Source organism: Blennius ocellaris, assembly GCF_963422515.1.
Source record: "Blennius ocellaris genome assembly, chromosome: 22".
NCBI lineage: Eukaryota > Metazoa > Chordata > Actinopteri > Blenniiformes > Blenniidae > Blennius > Blennius ocellaris.
The window spans coordinates 7,980,427-7,999,289 of NC_137671.1; the positions used below are offsets into that span (position 1 = coordinate 7,980,427).

The window sequence follows — 18,863 nt, forward strand, 5'->3', positions numbered from 1 at the left end:
AAACTGTATTTTGAAAACGTTTTAGTTCGAATTACTTGTATTATTAGAGATGGCTTTATCTGTTTATATAAGGGAAAGTATTACTCATTAGAGAATCTCTTGACAACAATTGTTCAAACAAAAATATTGACGCAAAATTGATACAAATGGGGAAGTAATAGCTCTCAAATACGTGTGCCTACATTACAGGGTAGTTGTATGTTTATACAGTATCTATAACGCGATGTAATTGTTAAATGAAGATGCGCGCGCTTGTTATGATTTATTTTTCTTCTTTCTTTTTTTTCTCTTTTTTTTTGCAGTGTGCGTCCACGGACGCGTCACGTGACCGTTAATCTTCAGTGTGTTTCCGCGTTCACGACGGCCGAGCCGCTATCAATGACCGTCCATGGAGGCGCGCGGCTTCAGCCTGGGCTTTAAGCATCCCCGCCACCAACACCGCCTCCGGCAGCGGCTGCCCGCTTCGCCCCGAATGAATGAAACCGTGAGCGCCTGAGGGCTCCGCTCGTCCTCCGTCTCCTCGGCCGCAGCGCGTCTTCCCATCCGCCGAGCCTTCCGTCGAGCAGCGGGGCCGAGCTGGGGGGGAATCCGGGGAAAGGCAGCCGCGGCGCCGCGCACCGGCCGCCGGACACCCCGCCGCGACGCGCCACCAACATGCTCACCCGGGTCAAGTCCGCGGTGGCCGGGTTCATGGGTGGAATCATGGCCGGGGGCGGCTCCGGGGGCGGCGGCAACCCCGGGAGCGAGATGCCGCTGAAATTCCCCTATATGAGACCCGATTTCCTCGGACTGTCCCCGGATGAGATCGAGTGCTCGGCGGATCACATCGCTCGGCCCATCCTCATCCTGAAGGAAACCAGGAGATTACCGTGGGCCACCGGATACGCTGAGTAAGTAAACCCACTGCAGCTGCTGGCTAAAATAAAATAAAAAAACATTTTGATTTCACGTGCGAGTGGTATTTGACGCATTTGTTTCAAGGCCCAAGAGCTGGCAGGTGCGTGTCTTTTCTTCCCTTCATGAAATAAACCAAGTCAAGAGTCGACTCTTTATTCACCTGTTGTGACCCACGAGCATCCCCGGGGTGCAGAGACGGCCAGACTTTGACTCGCATGTAGATTAACTGCCTCAGAAACAGATGACAGCATTCATCCACAGGATCACAGCGCAAGCCGGTCCTCACGTGCAAGAGGATGATGCACCTTCAACTCGCAGTATATCTGGGAATTAGTCCACAACAGGACGCTATTTATGGCTGCTGGAGCTCTGTGTGTGTGTGTGTGCGTGTGCGTGTGTGTGTGTGTGTGTGTGTGTGTGTGTGTGTGTGTGTGTGTGTGTGTGTGTGTGCGCGCGCGTGCATGTATCTCTATAGCTTGAAGACACACAGACACAACACTTCAGATTTATTACAATGTCAGTGTTTTTATTATCATTATTATTGTGGTTTGGTTTGTCCAAACCTGCTGACTACTTCCAGTCCTCAAAAGCCCCAAAGCGACTTTCTGACAGATTCTGCTGTCATCAAGACTGAAGAGCAATGAATCATCATGTTTCTTAACCGACAACCAGCTTAAGAGGCATTTTTTTTGTGAATTTTATGCAAAGGATGTTGACTGAGACTTTGGCGGAACATTTATTTCCTACTGCAATCCCGTTGTCTTTTTCAGAGACCGGAAAATGCTTACACCAGTCACCTCCCCGTCGCGGGGGAAACAGAGGGACTGAAAATGAGCGAAATCAAGGCATTTGAGCCATTTTATAATTTTCGTTCGTGGACTTTTCTGTTTAACGTCCTTTATTTTCTGATATCGGGTCCATAATCATTTGTACCGATAGTTATCACGTAGACCCGGTATTACTTCCAGGTACTTAAAGTGACGGCCTTTCTGTGTACAGTTTGCATGTTCTGCCTCCCGGTTCATTTGAGGACATGAAGACAGTTGAATTGGACTTTATTTTGGTAAACATGTCTACACCTAACGCCATTAGGTCAACAATACACGACAGACTCACGAGACAGACAATATGATTTAGATCTTAATTTGAGAAGCATGCTGGGAAACGTGATGGAAAGGAGGAAGCATGGATCCTTTTAGCGACGGCATCACCTGATCAGCTCCTCTCCGCTCTGTCCATTTTCCAAGTCCCACCAAATTCACTTCCTGAATTGTAATCCCTCTTATATACCCGAACATCTGAGACACGCAGTTGACGTTTCATGGGAAGGTACACGCATTCTGAAATGAAACCAGCTCCGTCTTCAATACTGGCGTTCAAGTAGAGATATCGTATGTCAGAAGAGCTAAAGTATAATGTCCCAGGGAAGGACCAGTTAATGTGTGTTTTTACACAAAGTCCGATTGGGTCGTAGTTCTTCGCTTCCTCCATCTTTAACACACTCACTGCTCACATCCACGCTCAGGGTATCCATGAAATTGTCTCCTGTGGTTCAGCGTCATTAATGAGTTCAGCTCATATCAGCATTTATCTGTAATTAAAACCTCCCTTGTTCTCATCACAGCAGCCGTTTGGGCTCCGGCCTCTTCCAGATATTACGAATCGAGCGGCTTACTATTACATTATTCAGAATAAGGAGAGTTCCCAGTAGAAGTTAGTCTTTAACTTAAATCTTGTGTTGTGGCGCTCACATCAATAAAGTCAAAAAGTTTTTGGCAAAAAACCCTTTAAACCGTAAGATTCCTTAAGAATGTGATGTGAAAATACTCCCACTATATATATATATATATATATATATACTTCTGACTATGAAAACTACACTGAACTGAATAATATTGCAAGCTTCTTCTTTCATCTTTGAGCCAGTTGACAGCAGCACAAGTAAGAACTCCGCTTCAGACACGATTTGTCTCCAGCCTTCAATGCGCCTCTTTGTTTCCCCTCCAGACAATTGAGCGCGCCCTTTCACAATTAAAGTCGGGTGACCGTAACAACTCTCACCTGACAGGGTGGGGAGTCAACGACTCACACAGAAAGTACACACATATGAACATTTTTATTCTTTTTCTCCCCCTTTTTTTTTTTTTCCTCACTAAGCAGGGAAACGGTTGTTAATCATCAATATAAACCTTCAACGACTAACTCGTCAGAGTTGAAACATTAACCAACGAAAAAACAAACAAACCAGCAAGCAGACTAATTTCCTAGTTTATTACAAAAAGTAAACTTAGTGTTGGAATGGCTGGGTCATGTAATGGTTTTATTATTGTGAGTAAAGACATCTCATTAAGGGGCAGTATAAACCCGTCATGTTTCATCCAGCGATCCAGTTTACATGTGAGCAGCCTAATCCGTCTTCCTACTCCTCCTTCAGTACATGGAAGAAATGTTGAGTTCAAATGACTGATCCCCCTCTGGGATGTGCCATGGTGATCAGTGTCGGATCTATTTGCGCATTTAGGGGGTAAAAAACAAAACATTTCCACTGTCCCTGTCATGTATATGTCCGATATTGTGCGGTTCAGAAAAAAACTTAAAGGCGTCATATTATCCAGCTTTGCAACACTTTCACGTTGGTCTCGTTGGTCCAAAAACATTGTATCCAAAGTGTTTTGCTCCAAATCCAGCTTTTCCTCTATTTTAATATTGGCTCATAGGAGCTGCATTCAGAATCTGCTGTGTCTCTGTGAGCCAGGCCGGCTCCGCCCACGCATGCTGATTTCTGATTGGCTCGTTGTCGCCGGCACACTTTTTAAAAACTGAAACGAGCCAGTGATAGAGAGAGGATGGACTTTCTCCACTCCTGGGGTGACAATTACTACTGTTGCGAAAACCATTAGAAAGTGAATTTTTGCATAATATGACACCTTTAAACTCTTGAGGCTGTTTTCAAAAAGTGCAGTTTTCAGTGACTTCCTCATGTGCAAAAAGACCATTTGTACAGAAAGAACACTTTGAGCCATTTGCAACATGTTTTGGTCCCAAGTGCCAGACTAAAAGGCTGACTTTTCCCTTTTTTTGTTGTTGTTTTTTTTTTTTTTACCCCTGAACCAGAAAAAAAAACACCCCACAAGTGTGAACATTGTGAAAAAGGCAGGCGGAGACAGCTGTGATCAGGAAAAAAAAAAAAAACTGTCATGCGTATCCAGATGCACTCCTGCTAATGGTTAGTGTTTGGGCCTAATGCCGTGCACTCTGCGTACAAGCCTTTCTTAAAATAGTCTGAACGCGACAACTGAATTTGCTGCTTTCCCGCCGCCCGAGGTGACACAAAAATCCCGCCGCCACTAAAAAAAACCTACAGCCTCGGCCAAATCTGTTATTCCTGTTTCACGCACAATTTTGTATGCGCAGTCCTAACTGACGATGGCACTGAATATGAAAGTTTTTAGTGTTGACGCCGTCACCGTTTTGATGTCATTGTTCCCTTTTCGCAGAGGAAAAGCTTTGAACCATTTGTGCTTCACCAAATAATTATCGTCTCCTCCGGGCCGCTGTCTGGCCCAGAATCTGTAGCAGAGGGTCGGGAAACAAAAAGGGCATTAGATGCTCTGACAATAGAAGGGAAAATTAGGTTTTGTTCCTAATGGGAGGGAAGCTAATTGTCCCAAATGGAGTGATTTATTTATTTATTTATTTTATTGTTCTTGGGGGTGGGTGGGTGGGTGGGGGGGTTGGAAATGAAATCATTCTTCCTGCAAATGGCGAAACGAGGACAAATGAGCTGTGCGCACAAAAGCACCGGCAGCTTTCACAAAACGCAGCGTTATTAAATTAAATGGAGTGCATTCATTGGGGGTGGTATGGTAATGCTTTTTTTTTTTTTTGCTAATTATTTGTTTGAACATGGTAAAACGTGCACAGCGACTCGGTCGCATGCAAGTTATCGCTCGGTTTGGGGGGGGGGGGGGGGGGGAAACCCCACTTCCTGGACATCTGCACGTCAACAGCCTCAAAAAGTGGTTGAGTGTTTTATGACCATAATAAATCAAAGGGCATCATCATGTTGATAATGGGTGCAGGAGTACAGCGCGGGGTTTGAAAGCAGAGCCGGGTAATTACAGTGAGCCCCCCCCCCCCAAGACATTATGGCTTTTGTACTCCGCACACGTTGCAGCCAAGGTAGCACTTTTAGACTCGGATCGCTCTCGGTGATAAAACACTTATTAGGGCTTTTTTTTTTTTTTTTTTTTTTATCACAATGGGATTTGTGGTAGATTTGGCACGATTACGCACAAACATGTTGGCCCAGATGCCCCTTCCTGTTATGGATTTATAGTTTGGACTTTTATTCTGCCCTTATAGTAAAATTCACTCCTCTTTCACTCCCATTTTAAAAATAAAACCATCGCAGTGCGTCTATCAAAAAGTATCCTTTCCTTACGTCCTCATATTTCTTTTTTGTCACATTTCTTTTGCCTTTTTATTGTATTTTTCTCTCTATCTCATGTTAACGAGCACATGAGACTTTGGACCAGATAATGATGCCGCCCTGCAGAAAACAGCCCACAGTCAGTGTCTATAAATAGACATGCCAATTTCTACACACCCCAGCCTCCAGAGATGTCTGGCTCTGGCCAGACTTGTCAGTCTCTCTTTTGCACCACACATTGGGAGCTCAGTCACTCCAGCTATCATTATGGGCTTGTGCGGCAGGTGTGGTCAGCGTTGGCGTTCCAGTTCGAGCTCCAGCCGAGTCGCAGTCGCAAGGAGCTTTGGTCTCGTACGGGCGCACAAAGTGAGACTTCTTCCTCGCCCAGAAGCGACAGTCTTCCTGCCCAGCAGAGCGGCGGCACAATAAAAAAATGTAAAAAAAAACTCCCGTTTGATCTTCATTGGAAACGTGAAATGTACAAAGGCAGCTGCTTTCGCCGGGCGCGCGCACAAACACACGGCTGGCTCCGGATGATTGTTACGATCCTGCAGTGAACCATGAAAGGCCGCCGTATTTTATTTATTTATTTGTTTATTTTAAACCAATAGTGAGCATCTTGTTTCAAGCGCCTGCCCTGGATCACAGCGAGTCGTGCATCTGGTCCTGGTCGATGAAACCATGTCACTAGATATGACTTTTCAAGAAGTAATGGCTCCGATTCGGCCGTTCTCGCGGTTCCGTGGTTAACGCTGTGGCCTCACAGGAACAAGACTGATGTGGAGTTTGCATGTTTTAGATTGGGGGTTTTTTTGCATATAGTTATTTGTCTTTTGTTTTTTTCCTCAGGGTGATCAATGCTGGTAAAAGCGCGCTAAACGAGGACCAGGCCTGCTGTGAGGTGGTCGTGGCAAGAAGGAGACCGATGAGCTACTGCCCCCCCTCCACCCCCAGCAAGACCCCCACGGCGAAAAGACGCAACTCCCTGCCCAACGGGGAGGGCATGGGGCTCCGAGTGGAGCACGGCAAACTGGGAGAGGTAGGATGATACATAAGCATGCACACACACGTATATAGTTACACTTGTTGTACGGCGCGTTCACATTCCCCTGGTTGATGCGGACCAGAGTTCTCTTCAGGGACTTTTGGGGAAATGTGAACACACCCCGAACTCGGTCCCCTTCAAAACACTGGCTTTGGTCCTCTCCCAAATGCACTTTCGAGCGGGCGGGGTGAGGGTCGAGCGCAATGCATTGTGGGAGCGCACATCCGGGGGGGGGGGAAAGCGGGAGTCCTGTAACACTTGTTTTCTCCTGGAAAATGGCTCATGCACAGACGTGGTGTAGCGGGGCAGTGCTTCCTTTACAAAGGATCTTTCCAGCAGGTGGGGTGAGAGGACGGGGGAGGATGTGATGTGCGCAGTGCATTCTGGGTAGTAGACAAAACAGCTAAACTCCGCAAATCACAAGAAGCAGACGTAGAAAGTAGTGAAGAAGAAGTAGTGAAAAAGGTGCTTATTGATATCTGGTCCCAAGATTATATATCACAGTTGTTTGTGGCTACCCATTAGCCACTGACTAACTAGCCGAGCCGCCACACATTTGCACCCAGACCCCAAACACACATTTCTATGAGTTGGTCCATGTGCGTGTTACTGGAGATTGTTTTTCCTTGCACATTTCCAATTATCACTCTTCCATATCTGAGAAATCGTTTTTCTTTGTTGTTTTTTTTATTAAAGCCATAGTTGCACTATTAACTGGTCTGAAGCTAAAACCTGAAATAACAAAACAGTTGACTTTGAAGACATAATTGTTGAAGTTGCTGCATATTGATTTTTTTCTTTCCATTATTGATGCATTTCCCAAAGTGAGCCCATTATCATAATGGAGTTTTAAATGATTCCCTACACAAACACACCTGATTCCAATGAACCAATCTGTTCATTCTTATTCACAACTTCCTGACGTTCTCGTCCAGGTGCGTCAAACATACGGTGTGAAAATCACCAGAAAGATGACATTTCAACACGTTAAGGTCTTTGTACAACTATAAATACTTTTTTGATCATGCAGTCAAGCCTCTTCGCTCTCAGACAAAAGGAAAATGTGGACCTCTCATTAATCATCAGTTATTATTGTATTGTTTCGCTTGCTCCACTCACTTGAAATCAATTTGAACTGTGTGCGTCGACAAAAACTTGCATCGTTATGGAGTTCGACGATCCAGTGTTAGTCATGTGAATCAGATAAATAAAGAGAGAGCGAGAGAGAGAGAGAGCCTTGTTCCTTCCTTCAGAGAAAACCCTGTGGATGTGAAGGTTTGACCTCTGCAGCTCCCACACACTGTTGGACACAATGAGTCATGATGTTCCATCCTGGTGCTCCTCTGATGACACACACACACACACACACACACACACACACACACACACACACACACACACACACACACACACACACACACACACACACACACACACACACACACCACAAACCCATAAGTCACTTATCAATTTCCATCCTTCCATCTTCAATACCGTCGTATTGAACTCCGGGTCCTTTGCGTGCTGGAGACGATCCCAGCTGTTTGTTGGGCCTTAACCTCGGCTCTCTCCATTCGTCTGCAGGACAGCGAAGGACTCGTGTTCCACTACTGGGCCTTGTTCGACGGCCACGCCGGCTCGGGCGCCGCGGTCGTCGCCGCTCGCCTGCTGCAGCACCACATCGCCTGTCAGCTCCAGGCCGTCATCGAGATCCTGCGTAACCTGGCGTCCCCGCCGCCCACCGTGATGGGGGAGGAGCCCGACGTGAATCCCTACCTCCAGGGCAACACCCCCGGCCCTCACCGCTCGCTGACGCGGGCCGCCTCCCTGCGCGGGTCGGCGGGCACGCCGGGCTCCCCGTGCAGCACGCCGCCTCCGCCGCGCCTCTTCACCGAGAAGAAGGTCCAGCACGAGAGCCTGGTGGTCGGCGCCATCGAGAACGCGTTCAAAGAGATGGTGAGAGACGGCTGAATGAGCCTTTATGATGACGTTTTTGTTAAAGGTTTGGAAAAAAGAAAACCTTGAAAGGGCTTTTAACTTTCTGCAGAATTACCACTAGATGGCAATGGAAAGCAGTCCAAACTGCCAAATCGGCAACCTGTGATACTCAAATACATAAAAAAAAAAAAAATCAATGTAAAAGCCCTTCCAGATCCCCCCGCTCCTGCTCCTCAGGATGTCGGAAAGGTTTCTGCATTAATGCGTAAAAAACATTTAAAAAATTGCACGTTGATATGCAGAACATATGGAAAATATGCATTGTGAAATTAACTCAAGGAATCCAAAGTTCCGTTTTAAACCGGCAGCGCATGAGCTTGAAGTTGACGAGACACAAATCCTCTGGCATGCCGCCCTCTGCAACATTCAGACACGAGTGGTCGTGTACCGATGGGCAGTCAACGAGAGGTTAAAGCAATCGACGCTCCGAAGCGGTGCCCACATCACACACGTCGTCTCCGTCAGGCCTCCTGCTCGTTTTCTGTTCCTGATTACTTTTAATTTCAACTCGTTTTCCTAACTTACTTGAGATTTCTTCAGCTCTACGCTATTTACTCATGTATTTTCACCAGTTTCCGTACGTGAACGTTTCATTAAAGTTGAACGGAACGACGCCTCGTTGCTCTCTTCTCCACCAGGACGCCCAGATCGAGAAGGAGAAGCAGGTTTACAACATCACAGGAGGATGCACGGCTCTCACCGTCGTTTACCTGCTCGGAAAACTGTACGTTGGAAACGCAGGTGACAGCAGGTATGTGCATTTTATTACATTTTTTGTTTGTTTTTTGTTTTCTGTTCTTGAAATGAATGGGTCTGTAATGAAGTGATAATCACACGGCAGTAAAACACCCAAATGGAAGAAACTTGAAGGCGGCACATGAACATTTTGGGTAGAACCGGGAACTTATGTGTGTAACATTTGTGCATCTGCGGTTTAAAATGCGCACGCATTTCTTTCTGTAAATCTTGACTTGTGTTTTCCCTCGGTTTAGACTCGCAGGCTCATTTTAAGTGCGACCCTGGCTCTGTTACCTCTGCTATGTTGCTTTTCAGTTTTACGAAGCTTCTGTACGTCAGGAGACAAAATGTAAACCAGAAGGCTCGAGCGTGAGCCTGCCAGTCTACGCCGAGGGCAACGAATACCCAAAACGTAATAGAAGCGCACAAAGTGGATGACACACACTGATATTTAGTTCCGAACATATAAACACGTGTATAAAGAAATCCAAGAGCACACCTCTTTACAGAGACACAGAAATGATTCACATCAACTCTCTCAGCCCGGTAGGCATGTTTATATTTTACATGACAGGTGTTTTTGTAACATTTGGCGTGTACCCGCAGGGCCATCATTATTCGGAATAATGAGATCATTCCCATGTCGACGGAGTTCACACCGGAGTCAGAACGGCAGCGACTCCAGTTCCTGGTAAGAGCATGCCTACTTCCACACAAAGCTTATTTATGTGCCCATTTTTGGGGATAAATTGCTGTCTGATTGAAAAAAATAAAAAAATAAATGTCAGGAAGTGGTTCAGGATGAATACTTTGTATTTGCCGACGCTTTCCAAATAGATTTGTGACATGTTGCTTTCAGTGTGCAAGTGAAATGAGTTATTGATGTATTGATTGTGGTCTGCATTGTGTCTTTTCACAACCGCTAAACTGAGGTTTGCCTCGAATGAAAGGAGAAATCACTTGCTGCGAGCTCTAAAATCGTCACGTTGAAAAGGAGAATTAAATGGATAAACTTTGCTTTTATGACATTTTTTTTCCCTCTCTCTCTTTTTGGCTGTGGTCTTCGGAAAACAAACGCAGATATTTGTTTCTAAATTCATCTTAATGCAAACATTCTGGCAAAGCTAGGTTTGATCTTCGGAGAAATGCTTGACAGCAATAATGAATATTTATATCTTCATTATCAGTCCTTATGTCATCTCTTGGCTTAATTAATGCTGTATGGAAATTTATTCAGAATTAAATAAAAATGCGTGTGTGATTTTTCTTAGTATTTAGTCTTCGTCACCCGAACTGAACCTGCTCATTAAAGCGACCAATGAAACGGCGTGTGTGGTTGACTGCCGCTTCTCGCCGTTTTAGCCACAAGCAACACAATCAGCACGACCCTCCACCTCCATCAGTTTCCCGCCGTGCTGCGGAACAAGCGAAATCAACCAGTGTGACACTCGACAAGCTCGCCTGATTAGAATCGCGGCTGGTGGCTGACCTTTCTGCAGACAATGACAGGTCGCGGTGACTCATCTTTCAGTCGGATTCGATGACTGAGCACAATAAATGTGTGTTAAAGGCAAAACTTAAAAGAGACTGATTTGTTTTTGGGTTTTTTTTGTTTCTGGTTCTTTTTTAAAGGGAGTTTCCTTCACAGTGAAGCCAGAATAACATTATCAGTCACCTTCTTATCTCAAACATGCACGAGTTTATCAACCTTTCTAATATTTTTACAAGCGTGTCTTTGTTGTAAAATGTCCCTTAAGTATCCGATTCGTGGCGTTGATCTCGTCTACCTGTCGCACATTGTAAATGCTCGAGTGACTTTGTGTCCATTGTCGGTCCTCCAGGGCTTCATGCAGCCTCACCTGTTAGGAAATGAGTTCACGCACCTGGAATTTCCCCGGAGAGTTCAGAGGAAGGAGGTGGGCAAGCGGATGCTCTACAGAGACTTCACCATGAACGGATGGTAGGCCTTCCCCATTTTCTCTTTCACACACTATTTGCACCGCGCCCTTTAAAAGACGGCAGACTCCGGCAGACGCCACGAATTGCACCTTTCAGACGATGCGGATTGAACGGCGTGGGACTGCGCACCCCAGCCCCCAGCCCTCCCCGCCGCAGCTCCACTAAATGAAACAATAATCCGGGAAGAAAGGTTTGATTTGTGGCGTGAGCCTCCTCTCTTCCAGCTCCATCCCTCCCCCTCCTGTTTTTTTTTTTTTTTTCCTTAACGGCTGCTTCTACACTTTGGAAAGTGGAGAGAGCAGCCAAGAGCTAATGAGGGAGCAGCCAAAACCTGATGTGATATAATGATACAGCAGAGATGGCCCTGTTTGTGCAATGCTATGTGGGTTAGCGAGGCACCATGCTGTTTGACTGTGGCTGCAGTTGGAAGCCGGTAATGAGATGTTCTCCTCCTGACACACACACACACACACACACACAGGCACATACTGTACTGAGCCTATCGTGGTGTGTGATGTATATTTCACAGGCTCTCATGGAGCAGAAATATGCCAGGCAGGATCTGTAGCCGCGACTTCTTTTTTTAACTTTCCTTTGTGTGCAAGAAAAGTATTTGGACTCATGTTTTTGTGTTTCGTCCACATCGCGAGAGGATGAGCACAGATTTGAGAACGTGGCTCAAAAAAAAAAAAAAAAAAAAAAACTGCACTCGCGCCGAACTGTGGCCCCGTTAAACCTGCGTTGATTGAATTTTATGGTCGGCAAGCAGAGACACGTTGCCGACGACACCTTCATGTTATCACGTTCTCGACTTGCAAACATGCTAATTGTTTATTTTCACACCGAGCAGGTGCAAAGTGTTGACATCGAGTTAAATTAACGTATTTCCCGGCTCCGTTTAGCTTCAGCTGGAAACATTGGGATGCATGCCACTCAACATCAAAATTCAAATTTAACAAACTTTATGTCCAAAATGTAATCGTTCAAACTGCTTATAAGATTCAATCAAAGCTAACATTTCAATGGATTCAAATTTTTACGTCTTCCTTCAATTCAGGTTGATATTTTCTATTGAAAGCTTTGTAAAAGCCCTAAAACACCATTTTTCTTTTACTTTGTGGAGGACAAGTCACCTCCTCACACATCTTGAAGCACAAAGTTCATGCTTTATCTCCAATACAAATGAATACCTAATAATCTCTTTTTGGTTGAAGGCCACACTAACACATTTTCTATATGATAACATAATTATTAAGCTCTATAGTGAATAAAAAGATGTTTTGCATTTGAAAGTCTTGATATATCACTTGCAATTAATGTATTTATTCAAGCAAGTAATTCGTTTCAGGAACTTAACCCATGAAATATAACTTTAAAAAAAAAACCCCAAGCCTTACCACTACAGAACTTCCTCCATTCTTGTATTGAAAAGCGTGAAGATGAATTGGCTAAGAAAGCGATCAACAGTTTTTCCCCTCACTCTTACCGAAGGTGTGTGAAACGAGAGTGTGACGGCGGCGGCGGCGGCGAGTGGAGAAGCCACAATATGTCACTGCGTCTCCATTCATACAAGGTGTAAGACTCAGACAGACGGAGGGCCGCTTCTCCGGAGGTGCACATCTCGCTTCTCACCTCGTCAAATAAGCAACGAGAGACACGAGCTGACAGGCGGAGCGAAACGCCGGCCAAGCACGTGTTTAATATTCTCCTCTGACTGGTGACGCCGAGTCTAATCCGGCTCGTCCGAGTAACGTCAACTCTTGTCAGTCTGACGTCAAACCTTCCCAGATCTTGTATTTCTCTTGTCTGCGTGCATTCCGAGATGCTCCTCCCTCCAGTTTTTTGCTCTTAATCTTCCAGTGTTGTTATTGCACTCCGGAGAAACCGTCTGGCAATGAAGACGCAAGCCTAATCTTTCCCACCCCGGTGTTTATTACAAGAAATACCTCACAACTGCCGTAACACAAAAAAAAAAGGGAAAGACAAATTAGCTGCAACAGAAAAGCAGAAATCCCAGGCTCACCGACTGGTGCAGGGAGCACGACTTCATTTGTTAAACAAATCCTGCGGAATCGTGCTGAAGCCTGGCTCGTCAAAAGGGCTTTTTACTGGGCTGTTTTGCTTCGCTTCACAAACAAAACATTCTTGAATCGAGGTTAGTTAAACCAGCGAGAGCAAAGCGAAACTGAAACCTGCTCAGATCTTACCGAAAATAGCCGAGTCAGCCAATACTCGTGTAATTTTGTAGATATTCCCCCCAAAAAAGAAGGCTTTAAACAGGATATGAGTGAACGATAATGAGCTGACATTAACAAACTGGATGTGGTTTGATTACATTCATCTTATGAAGGTGGCACAATCAAGAACTTTGAATTACAGCTGATTTTCATTCATTCACATGTACTGTACACACTGGCAGAGCCAGATGTCACAGAAAATCAAAAATCCAACCGGATTTTTTTAGCAACAAACAGTTGAAACATGAAAAATCCCTAATAAAAGATGGTCTAATTGTCTGGGTCTTCTCTACTCTTCTCACACTCAGGGCTTACAAGACCGTCGAGGATGAAGATCTCAAGTTCCCACTTATATACGGCGAAGGCAAGAAGGTAAGCGAGTGTGTCCTTTCCAAAGTCGAGCGCGGCTGAATTCAGAGCAGCAGAGGAAATTGTTTGCTGCAAAAATTGTCAAGTCTCACACACACAAACACACACTTCATGCCTGCCAGCTCCCCAGGGAGTGGGCGAACACTTGGCGTCTCTGATGTCTAGTAGTGCGCGCATCCGTGCCCATCTCCTCCCCCGCGGCAACACCAGCACACCTTGCACATGCACACACACACTTTGAAAGACACACTCTCGAGATGACAGTCGCCTCCACAAGAAACAAAAGTTAAACCAAGCCGAGGTAGAGAGACGCCAAATTTTTTTAAAAAGGACCAAAAACCACTACACAGTCATTTATTTTTTTTGTAACTGTCCACAATATGTCAGCATGTGCAATAAATGAAAAAAACAAAACACTTGTCAATTAGATATCTTGCAGAATCCACCTCAGATATTATGGAAAAATAGTGGAAATTTGGCGAGCCCTTCATGTTTCTTCAGCGAATGTGATCCCAGACCCTCGTTTAGCTTTACCATTTCGATAAAGACATTTTGTGTGATGTTTCTCACTGTAGTGTTTTGGATCCAAAACTGGAATAAGGATCCACTTTGGCTCTACTGATAACATTTAAGGGATTTAAGAAGCTCGTCTTTATTCCCCAACAACCAGAAACCCAACGATCACAGGATGTTGAAAGGCCCAAACGAGGGAAGACCGAAAAACAGACCGTGACGCTGCCCCACACAGAAACACAACAAACCAACAAGCAGAACACACAGGAGACGCCCAATATAAACCAGAGCCACCAGGTGGAAACAATCACACACTCAGACACAGGTGAAACACATCGCGGCAATCAGACACGAGGAGCCTCAAACCAGAGACGGTGTCAAAATAACACAAGAACACTGAACATAAACCACGACACCATTCCCAACACGTTTCAGCCTAAGTGCATGGTTTAAAGTTGTTTTTAAAAAAGTCTCTTCATTGATCAATTTCCTCTTTTATCTTTATGATATTGATAGTCAGACACCAGGACAGCAAAACTTGATAAATGACTTGCCGCATGGGGTGAACCAATGAGGAGGCAGTTTAAACAAACAAATTATTGAGATCATCAGACAACCACACTGGACGTTCAATAAACGTCTCTGTTCACTGCTTCACTCGGTCTGTTTGTTCATCTGCCTGGCTGCTGTACAATTACAGATTCTCAAAACATTGAAAGCACCAGATCGCGCCTTTATTCGCGTTGAGCAAGTGCGGAGTCAGCACCAGACCCCCCGCTGTTGTATCGGGAGCCTCCGGCAGGCGCTCCGGTGCCCTGCTCAACACTAACAAACTGAACTCTCCGCAGCCTCGCTGGAGTCGTAAGCGAGGATAGTTGAGCTCAGAGGCATCCGCTACCGCATCACATAAAAACTTATTGTGTCTCAGGCTGCATCGGGATATTATATATATATTTATACACAGTAGGTAGAACAGATGATGTGATTATATATCTAGTATATCAGAACTTATATGCTGAGAATGAACACATACATTGATTCGGATAGAATATATTATTTGTGATATGAGTACAACCAAATGAGAAACAATAAAACAGAAAAATGCATATTTAACATAATTTCCTCTTTCCTGTTAAATGAGTATTGCATTAAAAGTAATGATATTTTTACCCCCCCCCCCACTGGCCGCATATGAAATAGAAATGGACAAATAAGTGGGCAGGCTTCAGTATTTTTATGTAAAAATAGCATATCTTTTGAAAAAAAGACTCCACTGAGTGCTTTGCAGGCGCTTTGAGACGGCTTAACTCGAGGGGGGGGGGGAAATGTGCTTCCTCAGTGAAATTTGGACTGAGCCTCCCGTGTTTTCCAGGCGCGGGTGTTGGCCACCATCGGAGTGACCCGCGGGCTCGGCGACCACGACCTCAAAGTTCACGACTCCAACATCTACATCAAGCCGTTCCTTTCCTGCTGCCCGGAGGTGAGTGTGACTCAGCCTTTCTCCACATTTCTAAACAAGGTCCTCCTCTGCCTGGAACCTCGGCTCACCTGTCTGGCCGTCTGCCGCTGGTGTTCAAAAGCGCTTTCATCTCCCGATGTAGTTTGTCTTACAGAGTTTTGCAATTTTTTTTTTTTTTTTTTTTCTTCTTCCCTCCCCGAGCTCTTCTCCGCTTGATCTTTAATTCATTAACGCCGAGGGTTCACACCAGGTTCACACGGAAAGACTCGACTCCTCTCGGCGCCTCCGTCTGCCGCTCTCCTTCCTTCAGCTCACAAACACAACCCTCACCTCTCACCAGAGCCTCTCCGGCGGCTTCCCCGCATCCTCTCGGTGAAGGAAACTGCAGCGAATTCATTAATTTCGTGGAAGTGGTGCGCCCCGTGCCGAGCGAAAGGGTAGGGCGGCCGTGCAACTTGAGAGCACTTGATCGTTGGAGCCACTTTGGAGATTTCTTTCAATTTGTGCAAAATCCGGTCCGGTTCTTTGTCGGAGGCCCGCGTGTGAGCCGGAGCCCATTCATCAGGGGTTTTCAGCTTTTTCGATGGTGACAAGCGTCCGCACGCGCCCTCCACACATAATCCAAACGTTTGTCACGCAGGTGAAGGTGTATAGCCTGACGCACTACGAGCACGGGGCCGACGACGTCCTGGTGATGGGCACCGACGGCCTCTGGGACGTCCTCTCCAACCAGGAAGTGGCCGAGGTGGTCACCAGCTTCCTGGCCAACTGCGACCCCGACGACTTGCACAGGTGGGAACGTTTGATTCACTCGTCCGAATTCAGGCGGCGCCGCGCCGTACGTCCCCGCTGCATTATTCAATGCGATCTCTGTAAACTGTGCCTCTGCGTTGCATATTTCATTCTGCAGTCGTGGTTGCTATTTTGAGGGGAAATTACATCTTAGTTTTCAGCGGGGTTTTTTTTGTTGTTTTTTTTAATCTTGGCACATCAGAACAGAGGTGGTCAAACACGCCTTCACTACAGTCAAAATGTTAAATGGAAACTACATTTCCTCTGGGTTTTTTCTCCTGACAATGAACTTTAGTTCAATTAAATTCAAATTAAACGCGTCTTTCACATGAGATTCCCTCCTTTTCTCATCTTGTGAACGCTTCAGTTCTCAGTCTGCTCGTCGCCACTCCTTTATCCAACACAGTGAAACAGCCTCTAGTTTGAAATGGCTTTTATAGAACTACATAAATACAGAGAATAAATTCAACAAGGTCCCTTATCTTCATACAAAGGTGCAAACGAATTGTGAAGAGGCTTCAGGCAACAATAACACTGCAAGGGTTTTTCATTTTTCTTCTTTTTTTCAATTAAGGCATTCAGGAGACTTGGGCTGAATGCATCTCGATTTGTCTCAGAAAGGCCTTGACATATATGAATGAAATGAAATGTGTACTCGATACAAGTAATGCACCATTGCTGTCTTACTTTGTAAGGTTTGTGTTTACGACACCAAATTCTGTTTTCATTGTAGGAAAATAACAAATCTGATAAATTCGGAATTTGGTTGAGACGTACACGTTCAAAGTCCTCAGTAATAAATGAAAAGAGAAAAAAAAAATCCTTATTTTGTTTAACTGCAGCAGTAATGTTGCAAATCAACAACTGGCCTGTTCTCAAATCTCCAGTTTCTTATTGACCTTTTTATCCCTCGTGCTCCTGATTGATTAGCCAATCAGGAAAAGGCTCACAGGTGAATTCAATTTCCCTCCTAATGGAGGAAAAACCAACTGTTAAACCCCCCAAAACAGCTTCTTTTCTTTTGTATCCATAATGCACCCCGTGTTTTCCTCTTTACTGTCCATCCGTGGCTCCTCCCGTGGCTCAGGTACACGATGGCGGCCCAGGACCTGGTGATGCGAGCGCGCGGCGTGCTGCGAGACCGAGGCTGGAGGATCACCAACGAGCGCCTGGGCTCCGGAGACGACATCTCCGTCTTCATCATCCCCCTGATGTACGGCAACCGGCAGCCCTGAAGAGCCGGACAGGAGGAAGAGACTGAACGAACTGAACAGGATTGATTACGCCGGGGGGAAAAAGAAAAAAAACAACCCACAATCCCCTTCTCGGTTCTCTCCATTAATTTGCTCTCGCGGACTGAAGTCGAGTGGAACGCAGATTTGTGGCTCGCTTCGTTTCTCAGCAGGAGTTCAGGACGGGTCAGCTCGGGGCGGCGGCGTCTCTTCATAGAGTCTGAAGTGAGGGGGGGGGGGGGGGACAAAAATGAAAAACGTACTTATTGGATAATTTAACTGACATTTTGTCGCGAGTCCACGCTGTCGGGAAATAATTTGGTTTGTTAAAATAAATCCGCTTTGCATTTTAATGTGACAGCAGTTCCACAGGGCAAAGGAAGCGGCTGCTCCTGAACTCCATCTGAGATGTGAAAGCTGGGGGGGGGAGGAGGGGAGGGGGCTTTTCCAAGAGTGAAGAAAAAGCTCCATTTCTCTTCCTCTTTACCCTTCGCCTCCTCCCTCGCCAGTTATGCTCCACAGTCCTCGGCCCCCCTGCCGTGCCCCCTCCATCTCTCTTATGCTCTTCTTCTCTTGTTCTGTACAGTCGACTTGTTTATTGAAGAAGCAGAAGAAGAAGAAGAAGAAAACATACCTCCTTCACCTCGTGAACATGGACCAAGCTGACCGGTCAGCTGCATTTTTCCGTTTTTTGCCACAGTGTGGCTTTGAAGGATTCACATGCCGACGGTTTTGCAGACAGACGAGCTGACGGAGGAGAAGTTGAAGTCAAGTTACCCGCCTCCTGGAAGAGATCGGGCACTTTTAAATGAGAGCCGGTCTTTTTTTTAAATCACTTAATTTAGTTTAGCTTCAGTGACAAAAACCATTCGATTAAATTTCAGCTAAAAGAAAAACAGATTGCAAACTTCTCACTTCTACTTCAAGCTTTCATTCATGAGAACAGAGAAATTCTTACAAGGTGGAGGGAAAAAAAAATTTGGGACTGGATATTAACTCAAGTGTAGATGGAGAAACTCTTGGTAGCATGTTGGTATAAACCAGGTCCACTTCACACCTCTGACCTCCAGACAGTTAAAACGGTTCTGCAGCTTCAACAACTCTCGTGTTGTTGAAAGAAATATGAAATGGTGAATCCGTAAAATGAAGTATAAAATGTCCTAATAAGAACTAACTTTCTACTTGTTCTCGC

General features: G+C 45.4%; 1 protein-coding gene across 3 annotated transcripts; it reads left to right on the plus strand.

Moving 5' to 3' along the window:
- Positions 1-628: 628 nt before the first annotated feature.
- LOC308146535 (protein phosphatase 1H-like) lies at positions 629-17,674 on the plus strand (the record flags this gene model as incomplete). Of its 3 annotated transcripts, none has more annotated exons than XM_080518409.1 (10): positions 629-890; positions 6,179-6,368; positions 7,959-8,330; positions 9,011-9,123; positions 9,717-9,801; positions 10,952-11,070; positions 13,615-13,678; positions 15,561-15,668; positions 16,288-16,439; positions 17,527-17,674. In XM_080518409.1, the coding sequence occupies exons 1-10, from the start codon at positions 655-657 to the stop codon at positions 17,672-17,674; spliced, it is 1,587 nt and encodes a 528-aa protein (XP_080374535.1). In that variant the 5' UTR covers positions 629-654. The 3 variants fall into 3 exon arrangements, with proteins under 3 accessions (XP_080374535.1, XP_080374536.1, XP_080374537.1); XM_080518410.1 differs by having other exon boundaries at positions 7,971-8,330; XM_080518411.1 differs by having other exon boundaries at positions 6,179-6,344.
- Between the last annotated feature and the right edge of the window lie 1,189 nt (positions 17,675-18,863).